The 18,698-nt window shown below is 46.8% G+C and overlaps 1 protein-coding gene across 1 annotated transcript in view; it reads right to left on the reverse strand.

Annotated features, from left to right (window-relative positions):
* Positions 1–6,734: 6,734 nt before the first annotated feature.
* LOC139175780 (myosin-7) overlaps positions 6,735–18,698 on the reverse strand; it is a 64,001-nt gene continuing 52,037 nt past the window's right edge. The window contains exons 33-39 of the mRNA XM_070767063.1: positions 16,956–17,264; positions 15,491–15,694; positions 14,662–14,787; positions 11,551–11,826; positions 10,455–10,550; positions 7,917–8,051; positions 6,735–6,924 (exon numbers count right to left, since the gene is read on the reverse strand). Of these exons, the coding sequence (XP_070623164.1) occupies positions 6,901–6,924; positions 7,917–8,051; positions 10,455–10,550; positions 11,551–11,826; positions 14,662–14,787; positions 15,491–15,694; positions 16,956–17,264 (1,170 nt within the window). The 3' untranslated portion in view covers positions 6,735–6,900. The remainder of the gene's footprint in view (positions 6,925–7,916; positions 8,052–10,454; positions 10,551–11,550; positions 11,827–14,661; positions 14,788–15,490; positions 15,695–16,955; positions 17,265–18,698) is intronic.

Genomic DNA, 18,698 nt, shown 5'->3' on the forward strand with positions numbered 1-18,698 from the left:
CAATACCTTGATGGTGGCACTTGTGGTTATGTTGTTCATTGCTATTATTTCCACCCATTTGGAGAACGCATCAACCACTATTAAGAAATACTGGGACCCCACTGGACCAGCAAAATCAATGTGGATTCTTGACCAAGGACCAGCAGGCTGCTCCCACTCAGCCGGAGTTGTTTTGGGGGGATTAGGCCGTGACTCTTGGCATGGTTCACACTTCGAAACCCAGCTCTCAATATCAGCATCCAGACCTGGCCACCATAAATGCCCTCTTGCTAGGCTCTTCATCCTGACAATCCCAGGATGGCCCACATGTAACATTTTGAGTACCTTTTCCCTTAGGCTTTTGGGGATGATCACTCTATCTCCCCACAGCAGACAACCCTTTACATAAGATAACTCAAGTCTTTTGGTTTTGAAGTCACACAATTCAGGTTTCACAGAATCATTTTGCCATCCCTTAAGTACACAGTTTACCACTTGTTTAAGGATTTGATCTTGCTGCGTGTGTGCAGCTACCTCTTTGGCCGTGGTTAGTGGGTTATCCTCGAGTTCTATCATTAGTACATCTGTGGAAGGAGCAGGGTCCTCCACTAAGTCTGTTATGGGGCACCTGCTGAGGCCGTCTGCGTGATTGATTTCCTTCCCCCCCTTGTGGGTGAGATCATACTGGTACCCTGAGAGGAAAAGAGCCCATCTGATCAGTCTTGGAGACATAAAAGGTGGAGTGGGCTTGTTGGGGGCTAGCAGACCTAGTAAAGGCTTGTGGTCAGTGACTAGTTCAAAACTTCTTCCAAAAATGTAATTGTGAAATTTCTTTACCCCTGCCACTAAAGCTAGAGCCTCTTTGTCTAACTGGCTATAATTCCTCTCTGTGCTGGTCATGGTTCTTGAGAAAAATGCTATTGGGGCCTCTGTCTTATTAGGCAGAACGTGAGCTAGGACTCCTCCTATGCCGTACGGTGAAGCGTCGCACGTGAGCCTAATGGGTAGTGAAGCACTATATTGGACTACCACACTTTTAGAAGTTAGTAATTGCTTTGTTTGGAAAAAAGCTTCACGTTCAGTTTCCCCCCAGGTCCAGCGGGTTTCCTTCTGGAGTAAACGATGTAGAGGCTCTGCTACTGTTGCCTTCTGCTTTTAAAAAACGGAATAAAAATTAAGGAGGCCTAAAAATGCCTGCAGCTCATTCTTATCTCGTGGCTCTGGGGCTTCCCTAATGGCTCTCAGCTTCTCTGTTGTGGGGTGGATACCTTCTTTGTCTACTTTATATCCTAGGAATTCTATACTGTTGGTTCCCCAGACACATTTGTCAGGCTTGATTCTTAAGCCTTTGTCCTGTAACCTCTTAAGTACTTCCCTTATTCTTTTGTTTACTTGTTCCTGGTTTTCCCCTGCAATTAAGATGTCATCAAAATATGGGATGGCCCCATTAACCCCTGACAATAGGCGTTCCATAATGCTCTGGAATATCCCTGGGGCTATGCTCACCCCAAACTGTAATCTCGTGCATTTGAAAGCCCCCCTGTGCGTTACGATTGTTTGTGCGTTTGCTGTTTGTTCATCGACCGGAAGCTGCTGGTAAGCCTGCGCGAGGTCGATTTTTGCAAACCTTTTCCCTTCCCCCAGGGAGTGTAGGAGTTGTTGCACCACCGGGATGGGGTAGGGGTGATGTTGGAGGGGCTTATTAAGGGTAGATTTATAGTCAGCGCAAACCCTTAAAGAACCATCTGGCTTCAGAGGCGTAACTATGGGAGTTTCCCATGGCCCTTGTTCCACAGGGACCAAAATACCTTGGCTTATAAGTTTATCAAGCTGCAGGTCTAGTTTGGGGAGAAGCGGAAGGGGGACCCTGCAAGGTTTTAGCCTGACTGGTGGGACCTTGGGGTCAATAGAAAATGATATAGGGGGCCCCTTATACGATCCTAAGGTGGGGCTGAACACTTCGGGGAACTCTTGCACAAAGTTAGGCATATTATCACAGTTTACATTACACACACCCGAAATTTCAATCCCCAAAGGTTCCATCCAAGCCAACCCCAAGAGAGAGTGCTTAGCCCCCGTTACAATAAGCATGGGTAGGGTACATTTGACATTCTTGAATACAATAGGTACATTTGCTGTTCCCAGGACCGAGATTACCCCCCCTTGAAAATCTCTGATCACTAAAGAGGTTTGTTTTAGATCAGATTTAGACAGATTAGGCATATACAGTTTAAACTTCTCCCAAGGCATAATGGTATACCTAGACCCAGTATCAAGCTCCATCGAGCATGGTTGGTCATTTAGTAACAGAGAGATAACAATTTTGGCCCCTTTTTTTGTTGCCGTGTTATTCACGGAAAATTGAGTGTTACCTCTATAGTAGTCGCGGTTAGCGGTTGAGTAGTTCCTTTGACCCGAATAGCGGAACGGTCGATTTTCTCGCGGTTGGGGGGTCTGGTTTTGTGGTTGTTGGTATTGCGGTGTGGCGAATGTCTCCTCTGGTGCCGTTGCTCTGCATGCGATGGCGATGTGGCCTCGACGGTTGCAGCGGCGGCATGTGGCGTCTCGGAAGGGGCATCGATGGCACTGGTGGTTTCCCCGGCAGCCCGCACAGGGGGCTGGGTGAGTAGCTCTGTGGTGTCTCGGCTGGTCTTGTACCAGGAAGCAGTTGTCCCCGTTGTGAGCTGGTTGGCTGGGGTCGTCTGATTCCACGGCGCGGGGAGACGCGGAGTCAATCTTGGCGATGAGTTCTCGCCTTCCGTGTTCTTTTAATTCTCTAGCTGCTGCGTCGGCGGCTTCTGCGGTTTGCGCTAGTTTAATTATGGTTTGTAGAGTCGGCTCGTCTTCGGTGAGGAGTTTGTTCCTCACCGTGGCGCTTCTCATGCCAAAAACCAAGGCATCGGTGAGGTGAGCTTCCGGGTCTTTAAACTTGCATTGTGCAAGCACCGTCCGAAGTCGCGTTGTAAACTGGTTGATTGATTCTGTTTCCTTCTGAGCCATCATAGAGAATTGATGCCGAAAAACCATGGCTGGTTTGGTCGGTTTGAAATGGCTCGCTAACTTGTCTTGTAGGACGTCCCAAGCGACGGTTCTTGCTGGCTGCGGGTCGGTGAGAGTCTGGGCGAGGCCACGGATTTCTGGGCCGCAGTAATTCAGAAAAATAGCCTGTCTGCGATCGGCTTCGGCGTCCTGTATCCCTGCTGCCTCGAGGAAGATCTCGAAGGTAGCCATGTATTCGTCCCAGGACGTTTTTTCGGGGTCGAAGAGTTCCGGAGCCTGGCCGATCTGGACTTTGTTCATGTTGCACGCGAAGTTTCTTCCGTCCGTTCGTCGCCAGTGAAGTAGACCCAGAGACAGGGTTCAACAAATCGGTACTTTTTATTCAGCTCAGAGAACAAGTGACAGCTCAGCAAGGCAAGTGACAATTCAGCGAGTACCGACTGACTCTGCTTGGAAAAGCCGCTTCTTTTATACATTTGCGGCTCCCGCCAAAGCAAGAGCCAGCCGCGTCTGAGCCAATCAGGAGCGACTTCCTGCTTCGGCTCAGACAGCGCTGGGAGACGGAACAAACTATTTACAGGAAATACAAGGTAGCCATTTCAAGATACAACACAGTATACAGTGGAAGGCAGCAATTGTTTTTTCTGCAGTTCTGATTCTCCTCTGAAGTCTGTGTCGGTCCTGTTGGGTTGCAGCACCGAACCAGACAGTGATAGAGGTGCAGATGACAGACTCAATGATTCCTCTGTAGAACTGAATCAGCAGCTCCTTGGGCAGTTTGAGCTTCCTGAGCTGGCGCAGAAAGAACATTCTTTGTTGTGCTTTTTTTATGATGTTTTTGATGTTAGGTGACCATTTTAGGTCTTGAGATATGGACAGGTGATGTGGGGGAGAGAGAGAGAGAGAGAAGAGCAAACTCTGTTTTTTTTTCAGGGAAGGAATGGCTGCTGGGGAATTCTGGGAGTTGAAGTCCACACCCCATTTGCCCAGGTTCGCCTGGTGCACCAGTTGTGGCCCTATCTGGACCGGGAGTCACTGCTCACAGTCACTCATGCCCTCATCACCTCGAGGTTCGACTACTGTAATGCTCTCTACATGGGGCTACCTTTGAAGAGTGTTCGGAAACTTCAGATTGTGCAGAATGCAGCTGCGAGAGCAGTCATGGGCTTTCACAAATATTTATTTATTTATTTATTTATTTATTGGATTTGTATGCCGCCCCTCTCCAGAGACTCGGGGCGGCTAACAGCGACAATAAAACAGTGTACAATAGTAATTTGGTATTGATGATTAAAAATATGCCCATGTTACACCAACACTCCACAGTCTGCATTGGTTGCCGATCGGTTTCCGGTCACAATTCAAAGTGTTGGTTATGACCTATAAAGCCCTTCATGGCATCAGACCAGAATATCTCCGGGGCCGCCTTCTGCCGCACGAATCCCAGCAACTGGTTAGGTCCCACAGAGTGGGCCTTCTCTGGGTCCCGTCAACTAAACAATGCCGTTTGGCGGGACCCAGGGGAAGAGCCTTCTCTGTGGCGGCCCCAGCCATCTGGAACCAACTCCCCCCAGAGATCAGAATTGCCCCCACCCTCCTTGCCTTTCGTAAACATCTCAAAACCCACCTCTGCCGTCAGGCATGGGGGAATTGAAATATCTTCCCCAGGCCTATATAATTTATGTATGGTGTGTTGTGTGCATGTTTTTTAAATTATGGGTTTTTAAGTTCGTATTATTAGATTTGTATTGTACATTGTTTCTATCACTGCTGTGAGCCACCCCGAGTCTACGGAGAGGGGCGGCATACAAATTTAATAAATAAATAAACGGGTTTCTTCCCGTGTAGGATTTGGAAATTTCTGGCGACGTTTCGATGAGGTCCCACTCATCATCTTCAGGCTGGTGTTTCTGTCCTTGTTCTAAGGTGAACACTGCGAGGCCTGAGCTGCCTTCCTTCTATAAATACTGGTGGCTGGGTGTGGTTTGATGGCTCAGCAATTGCCTGCTGTGTAGAAACTTCCTGGTGAGTCAGTGGGGTAACATCTGGGGTCGTTGATGTAGCTGAGGTATGCTGATTAGTTAATGGTTGTAGATTAGGCGTGATATCCTGAGTAGTTGGAACTGGCAGGCTACTTGATTGTTTTACAATGTGTGTTCTGAGTCTGGTTTCTATGGCTGGGATACATTTGAGGGCTGGTTTCCAGATGTCTGGTAAGCGGGAGGTATCATCCCGCTTATTCATATTTTGGGGATGTTTTTCTATCTCGATGGCTTCCATGATTATTCTTTTGCTGTAGTGTTCTGTTTTGGAAATTAATTTGGTACTGTCAAAATCAATTTCATGTCCTGTAGTTTTGAAGTGTTGGAAAAGGGAGGAGGTTTTTTCTTTTTTCTTTAATGCATTCTTACTCCTAGGAGAGTAAATGCACGTGTTGCAGAACATAAGATATATATATATATATATAGTGTCCCTGGTTGAGAAATTTGAGTTTAAAGCCTCTTTAAAGATAAAAGGTTGCACTTCGGGTGTGTTTGTGTGTCTGTCTGTCTGTCTGTCTGTTTGGAATTTGCTACCAAGAAATCCTGCCATGTGGTCAGCTTTTATCCAGGCAGTCTTCAACATAACGACCACCACTTGTGACCAAAATCGCCATGGTTAACTGTAATATGTCTGTTTAAAGGGAATTCTGCCCCGTTTGGTGGTTTTTTCTTGCCATCATTGTTAAGTAAATCGCTGCGGTTGTCAGCTTAGCTGCATGGGTGTTTGTGAAAGGAATCTGGGTTTTTTACTCTGTTTTGCAACCTTTTTTGCCACCGTCCCTAAGTGAATCGCTTGCCGTTGTTAAGTCAGTAATCCAGTCCTGAAGGGAATCCGCCTTTGCTGCTGAGTCGCAAAAGGGGATCATGTGACCTCAGGAGATGGTGAATTTTAGTCTCCCCTTGTGGTTAGCTCCAGCCCTGCTCCTGCCCCAAGGACTGTGGCTGTGGTGGAGACATCCACATGCTGCAGGCCTGTTTTGTCCCCGGTGGAATCTGCTGATGAAGGCTCCTCTGACCAAGAAGACATGAGTGACAGGGAGGAGGAGAGTGGGGCAGACAGCTCAGAAGGAGATCAATTCTCTAGCTCCTCCTTGGATTCAGAACAAGAGTTAAGGATACAGCCACGCATGTGGAGAGCGATGCATAGGCAACAACAACTGAGAGATTATTATCAAAGAAAATGAGGCCACCTGTGGTTGGGTGGGGCTGTGGTCATTAGTGAGGCTGCTATAAAGATCAGCCTGTGGGTTTGGCCATTGTGGAGGATTATCTGATCGTTGTGTTTCATGACTGCTTTACTGACTTTGACCTTTTGTGTGCTGATTTTTCCCCGCTTTGAAACTAAATCAGGGCAAAGTGTGTTTCACTTTGTGAAAAAAGGACTGTAAATTACCTCACAGCTGCAAGCTAAGTATCACAGAACTGATAAGGGACTTGTACAAATTACCAGTTTGTTTGGAGACGAGTGCTCTTGGCTATACCAAAAGAGGGCTTAGGTTAAGTGAATTTTCATTATAAAGAACATTGTTTTGAATTTTCAAATGTGTGTGTGTCTGAAATTTGTACCTGTGAATTTTTGGGAGGAGTCTGCCAGAGAGCCCGACAGAACACCCCTTAAGCATGAACGCCAGTTGGGTGATTTGGGGCCAATCGCCAGGAGAGGGTGTGCATTGGTCCCACTCTTAGACATGAAATTAAATCAATGAGCCAACATTTGTTTCATCATTTTTATTCTACCTTGGAGAAGGGAGCGATGCTGATATACAGAGCATTGGAGATGCGGGAGAGGTTTCCCCAGGGCCTTTTAGGTCTGGGGGGGTGCACGGGGATGTCGAGCGGGGTGGTCTTGGAGAGGTGGGCCATCTGGTCTTCGAAGGAGTTACTCCTCGAACAAACCTTTCGGCTGGGGAAGAAAGGAGCAAATGTGAGAAAGGAAGAAAAGATACGACTGGGTTGGGTTAGGATGACAGGTAAGGCAGGAATATGGAAAGAAGGTTACGGTTGGGGTAGGAATAAGGATACGGGTAGGGGGGTAAGGAAAGGAGATGGGCTAGGGTTAAAGTTAAGGATAGGGATAGGGATAATGTTAGAGGTAACGGTAGGGGTAGGAATAAGAGTAGGGTTAAGGTTAGGGTTAGGAGTAGAGTAGAGGTAGGAGTAGGGTTAAGGGATGGAGTTATGGGTAGGAGTGAGAGGAAGGTTAAGATTAGGGGTAGGGGTAGGAATAGCGGGGTGGCATACAAATAGATAGATAGATAGATAGATAGATAGATAGATAGATAGATAGATAGATAGATAGATAGATAGATAGAAAGATAGATTGATTAGATAGGATAGATAGATAGATAGATAGATAGATAGATAGATAGATAGATAGATAGATAGATAGATAGATAGATAGATAGATAGATGATAGATAGATGATAGATAGATAGAAGCAGGGTTAATGTGGGGTAGAGTTAGGGGTAGGAGCAAAAGTAGGGTTATAGTTAGTGGGAGGGGCAGGGTTAAGGGTTGAGATAGGTCTAGGTTTAGGGTTAGGAGTAGAGTCAAGGTTAGAGGCAGGGATAGAGTTAGAGTTAGGATTAGGAGTAGAAGTAGAGAGGTAGGGGTTGGGATAAGCTAGTGTTCGGGCTAGAAGTAAGAATAAGAGTATGGTTAGGGTTAGGAGTAGGGTTAAAGTAGAGGTAGGGGTAGGAGTAAGAGTAAGAGTAGGGTTAGGGTTAGGAATCAGGGTAGGAGTAGGGTTAAGGTGTGGAAGAATTAGAGGTAGGGATAAAAGTAGGGTTACGGTTAGTGGGAAGGGTAGGGTTAAGAGTAGAGATAGGGCTAGGGTTAGGATTAGAGTTAGGACTAGAGTTAAGGTTAGGGTTAGGCTTAAGGGTAGGCCTTCACCTTTATTCCAATGTCACGACTTTTGGCCCTAAGCTTGTTGACCTGAGACTCAGCGATGTCCGCCCTCTCCTCGGCTTCGTCCAACTCGTGCTGGACCTTCCGGAATTTGCCCAAGTTGCTGTTGGCTTGCTCCTCCTGTGGAGAACCGAGAAGGGATGCGTTGAAAATTATGGAGAACATTTGCCTCTGAGGAGCTCCCACTACTATGTGCGCCAGACAAATCGGGTTCCAATTCCATTTCAAGATATTTGGCACGTTTACAGGCAGTCCTCGACTTACGACTGCTTAAAAACCGTGAGATGCAAGGAAAAAAAGCGTGATTTACACCTGGCCCTCGCACTTATAACCAGTCCTCGTACTTATGACCACTCCTCATACTTATTTTTTTTTTTAAAAAAAAATTGGATACTTCACATACAGTATATTTACGACTATCCATAGGCGCTTCCAAAATGAATTTGAGTTACAAAAAAAATCCCTCGATTTACAAGCATTTCTTTAAAGACCAATGTTATGATTGGGCTGGAAAAAAATTGACTTTCCTCGTATTTACAACATTGTGGGATTGGTTCTCATACCCACAACATCCTGAACAGCTTGCTTCCAGAAGTTGTGGGTGCTTCATCGCTGGAGGTTTTTAAGAAGAGACTGGACAATCCCTTGTCTAAAGTGGTCGAGGATCTCCTGCTTGAGCAGGGGCTGGACTAGAAGACCTCCAAGGCCCCTTCTAGCTCTGTTCTGATTCTGATTCTCTCAGTGTCCCCCTTCAAGGCACTGGACCAGATTATCTCCGGGACCGCCTTCTGCCGCACGAATCCCAGCAACCAGTTAGGTCCCACAGAGTTGGCCTTCTCCAGGTCCCGTCAACTAAACAATGTCGTTTGGTGGGATCCAGGGGAAGAGCCTTCTCTGTGGCGGCCCCGGCCCTCTGGCACCAACTCCCCCCAGAGATCAGAATAACCCCCACCCTTCTTGCCTTTCGTAAGCTCCTTAAAACCTACCTCTGTCGTCAGGCATGGGGGAACTGAGATATTCTTTCCCCCTAGGCTTCTACAATTTATGTATGGTATGTTTGTATGTATGATTAGTTTTAAAATAAGGGTTTTTAGCTGCTTTAGTATTGAATTGTCGCATGTTGTTTTTACCACTGTTGTTAGCCACCCCGAGTCTACGGAGAGGGGCGGCATATAAATCCAATAAATAATAATAATAATAATAATAATAATAATAATAATAATAATAATAAACAACAACACATGGTCAAAATTTGAGCATTTGGCAACTAGCAGGTGTTTACAATATGGCTGCAACTTCATCATTTATGACCTTCTCCCAAAACTTTTGGCAAGAAAAATCAACGGGGGAAGCCGGATTCACTGAACGACCGTGTGATTTGCTTAATGACTGAGTGAAAAAAATTAAAACAAAATTGAGGGTGACTCACTTAACGACCTCATCACATAGGGGTCGTAAGTCAAGGACTATCTGTACTAACGTTGAGGGGCTGAGAGAGGAGGTTTGGATGAGGGTCCCGATCAATGGGCAGCAGTTGGTGCTGTCTGGTGCTCTGTCCAGGTAGGAAATTCTGGGATGCGCAAGTACCCACCCGCGCATGAGATTTGGCTTCCGCACATGCTCAGCAAGCCAAATCTTGTGTGAGTGGGATTTCAGCAATTTCCGCGATTTCTTGCTTCTGCGCGTGAGCAAAAATATCGGTGAAAACCGCCAAAATCCCATTCACACGTGTGTCCTCACATGAAACATAGAAACATAGAAGACTGACGGCAGAAAAAGACCTCATGGTCCATCTAGTCTGCCCTTATACTATTTTCTGTATTTTATCTTAGGATGGATATATGTTTATCCCAGGCATGTTTAAATTCAGTTCCTGTGGATTGACCAAGAACGTCTGCTGGAAGTTTGTTCCAAGGATCTACTACTCTTTCAGTAAAATAATATTTTCTCACGTTGCTTTTGATCTTTCCCCCAACTAACTTCAGATTGTGTCCCCTTGTTCTTGTGTTCACTTTCCTATTAAGAACACTTCCCTCCTGGACCTTATTTAACCCTTTAACATATACGTTTCGATCGTGTCCCCCCTTTCCCTTCTGTCCTCCAGACTATACAGATTGAGTTCATGAAGTCTTTCCTGATACGTTTTATGCTTAAGACCTTCCACCATTCTTGTAGCCCGTCCTTGGACCCATTCAATTTTGTCAATATCTTTTTGTAGGTGAGGTCTCCAGAACTGGACACAGTATTCCAAATGGGGTCTCACCAGTGCTCTATATAGCGAGATTTCATTTGCTCCGCATGCGCAGAAGCCAAATGCATGCGCACCCACAATAGACACCGAGTAGCGTCAAACACTAACCACCATTCACTGGTCCCAATAGGTCACCATGATTGAGGTGACCATCGAGATGGGAAAGGAGAGTCAACTTATCTAGCTCAGTATCGTGAGATGGGCTAAATAAACTAGGATGAGTGATAAACCAGGATGGCCCCAAGAAGGACGGGAAGGTGGACGCTACTTACCGCCTCCTCTGCTTGCCTCTTGTAAGCTTTCACCTTCAACTGGAGCTTGTCAACCAGGTCTTGGAGGCGGATCAGGTTCTTGCGATCCTCTTCCGTCTAGGAACCGGAAGAGAACGAGATGGCCAAATCAGGGTTTGTTTTGGCCGTAGAGAAAAGTGGGTTCATACCACCGAGTTTAAATATATCACCTCCTGGGGTGGTTATATTCTAGTCAGAAGAGGGAATTTTCCTGGATTCTGAATCTAGACTCACAGGGTGCTTTAAGATATGTGGACTTCAACTCCGAGAATTCTCCGGTCAGCTAAGCTGGAGAGCTTTGGGAGAGGGGAGTTCTGGGAGTTGAAGTCCACCCAACTAAAAGTAGGCAAGGTTGAGGAAACACTATTCTAGAGTATCCTGGAATCCTGGGAGTTGAAGTCCACCCATCTTAAAGAATTCAAGGTTGAGGAAACATTACAGTAGTTCCTCTAGATACGAGTTTAATTCGTTCCAGAAGGGAGCTTGTATGTCGAACAACTCGTATCTGGAACAAATGGCTTTAGACTTTGTTTTTCCCCTCCGAGATAACCAGAAGCAAGGATTCTTGCGCCACCTAGTGGACGCTTGGCTCGTATCCCAAATTTGAGCTCGGGTCTGGAACAGAAATTTCTCTCCCCTCGTGGCTCGTAACTTGGAATACTCGCATGTGGAGCAGCTCGTATCTAGAGGTACTACTGTATTTTAAAGTATTCTGGACTTCTGGGAGTTGAAGTCCACTCATCCTATTCAAGGTTGAGGAAACACTGTTCTAGAATATTCTGGAATTCTGAGAGTTGATCGTAATGTAGGCAAGTTTGAGAAACACCATTTTTTTGCCTCATGGAATTTGCTTTGGATGGACAAAACATTATATTTTATAATATCTTGGGGGGTAAATGGAGTTCAATCCATGCACACACACACCTCAAATCCCTCATCCCACCCGTCTTAGAGGGCTGCCTCAAAAGCACCACAGTTGATCCACTCACCCATCCACCCAAAGCCTTCCGAACCAGGGTTATCCCAGTTGGCTTCAGAACCAGGGTTTTCCCGGTCAGATTAACCTGCGTCTCCTCACCTGGTAGGTGAGCTCCTTGATGCGCCTCTCGCACTTGCGCATCCCTTTGACGTTCTCCACGTTGCGTTTCTGCTCCCCTTCGAGCTCGTTCTCCAGCTCTCGCACTCGGGCCTCCAGTTTCTGGAGCTGCTTCTTGCCGCCCTTGAGGGCCAGCTGCTCCGCCTCGTCCAGGCGCAGCTGGAGGTCCTTGATGGTCTGCTCCATGTTCTTCTTCATCCTCTCCAGGTGGGCGCTGGTGTCCTGCTCCTTTTTCAGCTCCTCCGCCATCATGGCCGCCTGCCCCGTTCAAGAGGACAAGAGAGAGAGAGAGAGAAAGAAAGAGAGAGAGAGAGAGAGAGAGAAAGAAAGACTTCACTTGTTGCATGAGTTTGGAAATTAGTCCTAGACTAAAAGATTAATTATTCATATCAACATTACAGGTCCTCTTGATGCTCCTGGTGGACCAAAGCCAAGGAGAACCTGGAGCTGTTTCTCATTTTAGACTTTAGATCGCCACGACCTGCGACCATAATTGAGTCTAGAGTTATGGCCGTTAACACACTGTGGTGGTGGGTTGCTTTTTCAGCTCCTCTGCCATCATGGCCGCTTGTCCCGTTCAAGAAAACAATGGAGAAACGTGTCCACCAGATAGAAGGAGATGACTTTAAAATGGGGAGGAGGTAACCTCCCACCTGTTTACTCCTTCCAAGAATTGATCCTAGACTTTCATATTCGTGTGAAGATTTCAATTGGGGTCTTCTTTTGACCCAGGATGCCTCTATCCATAGTCTGATGGTGGATCCAAGCAAAGAAGAGCCTCTTGGTGTGTCTCAATTCATGGACTTTGGATCTCCTTATTAAAAACAGGAGAATGTGGATGTATTTTGGCCCCACAGGATAGTTACGGAGAAGAACAGAGATCCTGCCCCATAGAGGCCCCATGGTCTCTTTCACACATAACTTTTGACCGCATCTTTCCTCACGGCTCTTCTAAACCAGCTTTACGGGTGTAAGAAAGAGAGGTGGGCTGTTATGTTTGTATGGAAGAGGAACAGCCGAACCGAAACATCTTTTCCTCAGGTGTAGAAGTGACTGCCGTCTTGGTTTTTTCATACAGAAAGCGAAGAATTTACCTCAAGTTCATCTATAACTCATAAACTATTCTTGGATGTTAAAGAAAGGACTGCCTTGCAAGTTAATCTCAAAACAGAAGCTACCATCCTTTCCAAATTAATAATAGCTGTCACAGATAGCCTGACATTAATTTAGTAATAATAAAATCCATACACCTTTTCCTCAGATGTAGAAGTGACTGCCATCTTGTTTTTTTCATATAGAAAGCGAAGATTTTACCTCAGGTTCATCTATAACTCATAAACTATTCTTTGGGTATTGAAGAGTTCCTCTCAAAACAGGATAGACGATCAGTCTTGTGAGTTGATCTCAAAAAAGACCGACAATCATTTCCGAATTAATAATAGCCATCAAAGATAGCATGACATTAATTTAGTAATAATAAAACCCATACACCTTTTCCTCAGATGTAGAAGTGACTGCCATCTCGTTTTTTCATATAGAAGGCGAAGATTTTACCTCAGTTTCATAAACTATTCTTTGGGTATTGAAGAGTTCCTCTCAAAACAGGATTGACGATCGGTCTTGTGAGTTGATCTCAAAAAAGACCGACAATCATTTCCGAATTAATAATAGCCGTCAATGATAGCATGACTTTAATTTAGTAATAATAAAGCCCCGTGAGCAGTGAATTAATCAACTCCTGTTTCTGTTATCCAATACCAGGTTGGGTTTGAAACAGTGGCGGATTGTTAACCGGTATAGACCAGTTTGCGCGAGCACCAATGGTAGAAAATTGGCCCCATTCACCATGATGGTTGGTTTGCCACGCTCCCAAACCAGTTCCCCGGTCATCGCTGCTAGAAAGCATCCGGCAACAAACGTTTCTGCACATGTGCAGAGGGTCAGAACATGGATATAGCGCGTGCATGCAAAGTGCATGCTTCCGACGCAATGCACGCACTTTCAAACTGGTAGGGAAGGTAAGAGAAACCCATCACAGGTGTGAAAGCATTGAAGTGACCAGAAGATGGCAGTAAAGAGAGTGTCGGTCTTTTTTTTTTAAGATAACTCCCTTTGCTGCCATCCGGGGGTCACTTGGATAACTACAGCCCAGAAACAATGCTTTCTATATACAGTGATCCCCCGATCATTGCGAGGGTTCCGTTCCAGGACCCCCCGCAATGAGCGGGTTTTCGCGAAGTAGCGCTGCGGAAGTAAAAACACCATCTGCGGATGTGCAGATGGTGTTTTTACTTCCCCCGCAGCAGCGAGGCTTCTCCGCTGACTCCTGGCGAACTTCCCCGCTTTAGGAGTCAGCGGAGAAGCGGCGCACCTGTTTTAAAACGATCGGAGCTGGCCTGGGGGGAAGTTAGCGTTCGGCTTCAGGAGGCAAGCCCCCGAGCCCCCCAGGCCGGCTGCGACGTTTTAAAACACCCGCGCCGCTTCGCAGCTGTCTCCTGAAGCCTAACGCGGAAGTTAGCGTTCGGCTTCAGGAGACAGCTGCGAAGCGGCGCGCGTGTTTTAAAACATCGCAGCCGGCCTGGGGGGGCTTTCCAGCCACCCCCAAGCCCGGGTTGGGGGCTCGGGGGTGGCTGGAAAGCCCCCCCCAGGCCGGCTCCGATCGTTTTAAAACAGGCGCGCGGCTTCTCCACTGACTCCTGGCGAACTTCCCGGGCGAAGGGCGAAGGGCGGGCGAGCGGCGAAGGGCGGGCGAAGGGCGGGTGGCCGGGCGAAGGGCGGGCGAGCGGCGAACGGCGGGTGGCCGGGCGAACGGCGGGCGAGCGGGTGCTGGGGGGGGCTTCGCCCTCCCGCCAGCAAGAGGGGGAAGACCCAGGGAAGCCGCCCAGCAGCTGATCTGCCCGGCGCTATCTACGCATGCGTGCCCATAGAAAAAAGGGCACGCATGCGCAGATGGTGTTTTGACTTCCGGGTTGAAAAATCGCAAATTAGCCTGTTCCCAATGGTCGGGAACGCAATAACCGGGGGATCACTGTAGTCCCTCATTTGCAATTAGTGCTTTCTAGGAACAGTAGAGGTGCTAAAAATTTCACTTACATCTGTTATGGCTTTCTTAGCCTTCTCTTCAGCATTTCGGCATTCTTGAATGGAATCTTCCACCTCTGTCTGCAGTTGGGAGAGGTCAGATTCCATCTTCTTTTTCTGGTTGATAAGGCTGGTATTCTGTGGAGGGAAAAAGAGGAAGGGAGGGAGGGAGGAGGGAAGGAAGGAAGGAAGGAAGGAAGGAAGGAAGGAAGGAAGGAAGAAGAGAATAGGAGAGGAGGAGGAAGGAAAGAGAGAGGGAAAGGAAGAAGGAAGCAAGGAAGAAGAGAAGAGGAGGAGAGAGGAGGAGGAAGGAAAGAGAGAGGGAAAGAAGGAAGGAAGGAAGGAAGAAGAGAATAGGAGAGGAGAGGAGAATAGAGGAGGAGGAAGGAAAGAGAGAGGGAAAGGAAGAAGGAAGGAAAGAAGAAGAGATGGGAGAGGAGGAGGAAGGAAAGAGAGAGGGAAAGGGAGAAGGAAGGATGGAAGGAGAGAAGGGAGGAAACAAAAGAAAGAAGGAGAATGAGAGATAGCGTTAGGAGAGAAGGGGAGAGGAAAGGAGAAGAGAAAAGAAAAAAAGGAAGAAGAAAAGGGAGAGAAAGGAAGACAAGGGAAGAGGAGAGAAAAAGAAAGGGAAAAGTTAAGAGAAGAAAAGGCAAGGGGGGGAAAGAAGAAAAGAGGGGAGAAAAGAGAAAAGGGAAGAAGTTAAGAAAAGGGAGAGAAGAGAAGAGATTCTTTAATTTTTGGAACATGAAATAGTTTCGTGAAAGCAGGATCCTCTCTCTTGGCGGCTGACCATCCCTGAGCTTGGAGAAGGCCTCTTTCCGTGCTATCCAACCCTCCTTACCTGGGTGTGGAGGAGCTGGACCCGTTCACTGGTTTCAATGAGTTCCTGCTCTGCCAGTTTCCGGGCCCGTTCCGTCTGCTCCACCACGGACCGCAACTCCTCCAGCTCAGCCTGGAGAAGGTTGTTCCTTCGCTCCACGATGGCAATGTTTTCCTTCAGGTCCTCGTTGGCTCGGACAGCGTCGTCCAGCTGTATGTGGGTGTCCTAGAAAGAGGAGATGATGGACAGGTGGAATCAGCAAGGGGAAAGCTGAACTGGAGACAGACGAATGGATGGATGGAAAGGTGGAAGGGAAGGAGAGAGGGAGGGAGGAAGGAAGGAAGGAAGGAAGTTAGACAGAAGGAAAAAGGGAGAGAGAGGAAGGAAGGAAAGAAAGAAAAAAGGAGGGAGGGAGAGAAGGAAAAGGAAGGAAGGAAAGAAAGAAGGAAGGAAAGAAGGAAAAGAGTAGGAAAGAAGGAAGAATGGAAGGAAGGAAAGAAAGAAAGAAAGAAAGAAAGAAGGAAGGAAGGAAGGAAGGAAGGAAGATGGAAAGGAAAGAAAGGAGAAAAGGAGCGAGGAGGAAAGGAAGGAAAAGAGAATGAGAAGGAAGGAGAAGAGGGGGAGGAGGGAAGGAAGTGGGAAAGGCAGGAAGGAGAAAAAGAAAGCTGGGAGTCACAAAGAATCCTTGGGTGAGACAAGAGAAGAAAAGAAAGAAGGGAGGGAGGGAGGAAAGAAAAAAGGAAGGAAGATAGAATAAAAAAGAAAGGGAGGCAGGCAGGAAGGAAGAAAAGAAGGAAGGAAAAGAAGGGAGAGAAGGAGGGGAAAGAAAGAAGGGAGGGAAAGAAGAAGGGGAAGGAAGTATGGGAGGAAGGGAGGAAAGGGAGGGAGGAAAGATGGAAGGAAGGAAGGAAGGAAGGAAGGAAATTAGACAGAAGGAAAAGGGAGAGAGATGAAGGAAGAAAGATAAAAGGAGGGAGTGAGAGAAGGAAAAGGAAGGAAAGAAGGAAGGAAGGAAAAGAGAAGGAGAAGGAAAGAAGGAAGAATGGAATGAAAGAAAGTTGGAAAGGAAAGAAATGAGAAAAGGAGTGAGGAGGGAAGGAAGGAAAAGAGAATGAGAAAGAAGAAGCGAAGGAGGAAGGAAGGAAGTGGGAAAGGCAGGAAGGAGAAAAAGAAAGCTGGGAGTCCTTGGGTGATACAAGAAAAAAAAGAAAGAAGGGAGGGAGGAAAGAAAAAAGGAAGGAAGATAAAATAAAAAAACAAAGGGAGGGAGGCAGGGAGAAAAGGAGGCAGGCAGGTAGGAAGAAAAGAAAGAAGGAAAAGAAGGAAGAGAAGGAGGGGAAAGAAACAAAGGAGGGAGGGAAAGAAGAAGGGGAAGGAAGTATGGGAGGAAAGATGGAAGGAAGGAAAGGGGGAGGAAGAAGGAGAGGGAAGGAAGAAATGGAGGGAGGGAGGGAGGACCTCCTCCAGACCAATGACCAGGCCATACCTTCAGGTAGCCTTGCAAAGATTTCACTTGCTTCTGGGCTTCGGTTGCTATGCGGTTGGCATGGCTGAGTTGGATCTCCATCTCGTTGAGGTCTCCCTCCATCTTCTTCTTGACCCTCAAGGCCTCATTGCGGCTGCGCGTCTCGGCATCCAGGGAAGCTTGGAGCGAGTCCACCGTCCTCAGGTGATTCCGCTTGGCCTGCTCCATCTCCTCGTCCTTCTCGGACAGCTTGCGCTCAATTTCGGCCTTGATCTGGTTGAACTCCAGCTGAGCTCGGAGGATCTTGCCTTCCTCGTGTTCCAGAGAGGCCTGGAGGTTTGAGGGAAGGTTGGACGGAGAGAGAACAAGATGGAAGAGAGAATCCTTAGATTCTGGGTAGCCAACATGGTGACCGTGATAAAAACAAGAACACTAGGACACCAAAATGTTGCCTCCAGAAATGTTCTGGATTATCACAGCGGCCAATTTGTCTGCGCTGACCAAGTTCTCAAGGTTTTCAGAGCCCCCAAATGTTGCTACCTCTATTTCCAAGAAAGAAACTAAAATCCTACTGGTCCTCTACTTACAACAGTTCATTTGCTGAATGTTCCAAGTTACAACAACACTGAAAAAAAACGACTTAGGACCAGTTTTCATGCTTACGACCGTTGAAGCTTTCCCATATTCACATGATCAGATGTTGGCCAACTGACCCATATTCACAACAGTTGCCGTGTCCCGGGGTCACGTGATTTCCTCTTTAACGACTTTCCAATGAACAAATGGCAATGGGGAAGCCAGATTCACTTAATAATTGCGTTTCTAACTTAACAACTTGCAGGGATTCAACTTAAAAACCACAAGGAACTGATGTAACAATGGACTGGCTTAGCACCAGAAATCTGGGGCTCAATTTTGGACATAAGTCAAACTCACTTATGGAACTCAGTTCCCATAGACCAGTGCTTCTCAACCTGGGGGTCGGGACCCCCTTTGGGGGTTGAATGACTGTTACACAGGGGTTGCCTAAGACCATGGGAAAAGGCAAATTTCCCATCGTGTTAGGAACTAAAGCTTCTATTCTAGAAACATAGAAGATTGACAGCAGAAAAAGACCTTATGGTCCAACTAATCACCATAAACTCAATTGTTTTATCCCTGTTAAGCTTGATGATCGGTCAATCAGAATAGAGCTGGAAGGGGCCAGCCTTCCTTGTCTTTTTGTCCTCGCCAAGATTTTGCTTCCAGTGCATGTGCAGAAGTCAAATCTCGTGCCAGCATGCACAGGCCCTTGCTGGTTACTGGTAGCACCACTGACAGGGAGCCCTTCATTGTCCTGCTGGGAGGAACTCAACTGAAAACAAAATGGCGGAGGAACCCAACTGAAAACAAAATAGCGGAGGAACTCAACTGAAAACAAAATGGCAGAGGAACTCAACTGAAAACAAAATGGCAGAGGAACTCAACTGAAAACAAAATGGCGGAGGAACTCAACTGAAAACAAAATAGCGGAGGAACTCAACTGAAAACAAAATAGCGGAGGAACTCAACTGAAAACAAAATGGCAGAGGAACTCAACTGAAAACAAAATGGCGGAGGAACTCAACTGAAAACAAAATGGCAGAGGAACTCAACTGAAAACAAAATAGCGGAGGAACTCAACTGAAAACAAAATGGCAGAGGAACTCAACTGAAAACAAAATGGCAGAGGAACTCAACTGAAAACAAAATGGCAGAGGAACTCAACTGAAAACAAAATGGCGG

Source organism: Erythrolamprus reginae, chromosome Z (genome assembly GCF_031021105.1).
Source record: "Erythrolamprus reginae isolate rEryReg1 chromosome Z, rEryReg1.hap1, whole genome shotgun sequence".
NCBI lineage: Eukaryota > Metazoa > Chordata > Lepidosauria > Squamata > Dipsadidae > Erythrolamprus > Erythrolamprus reginae.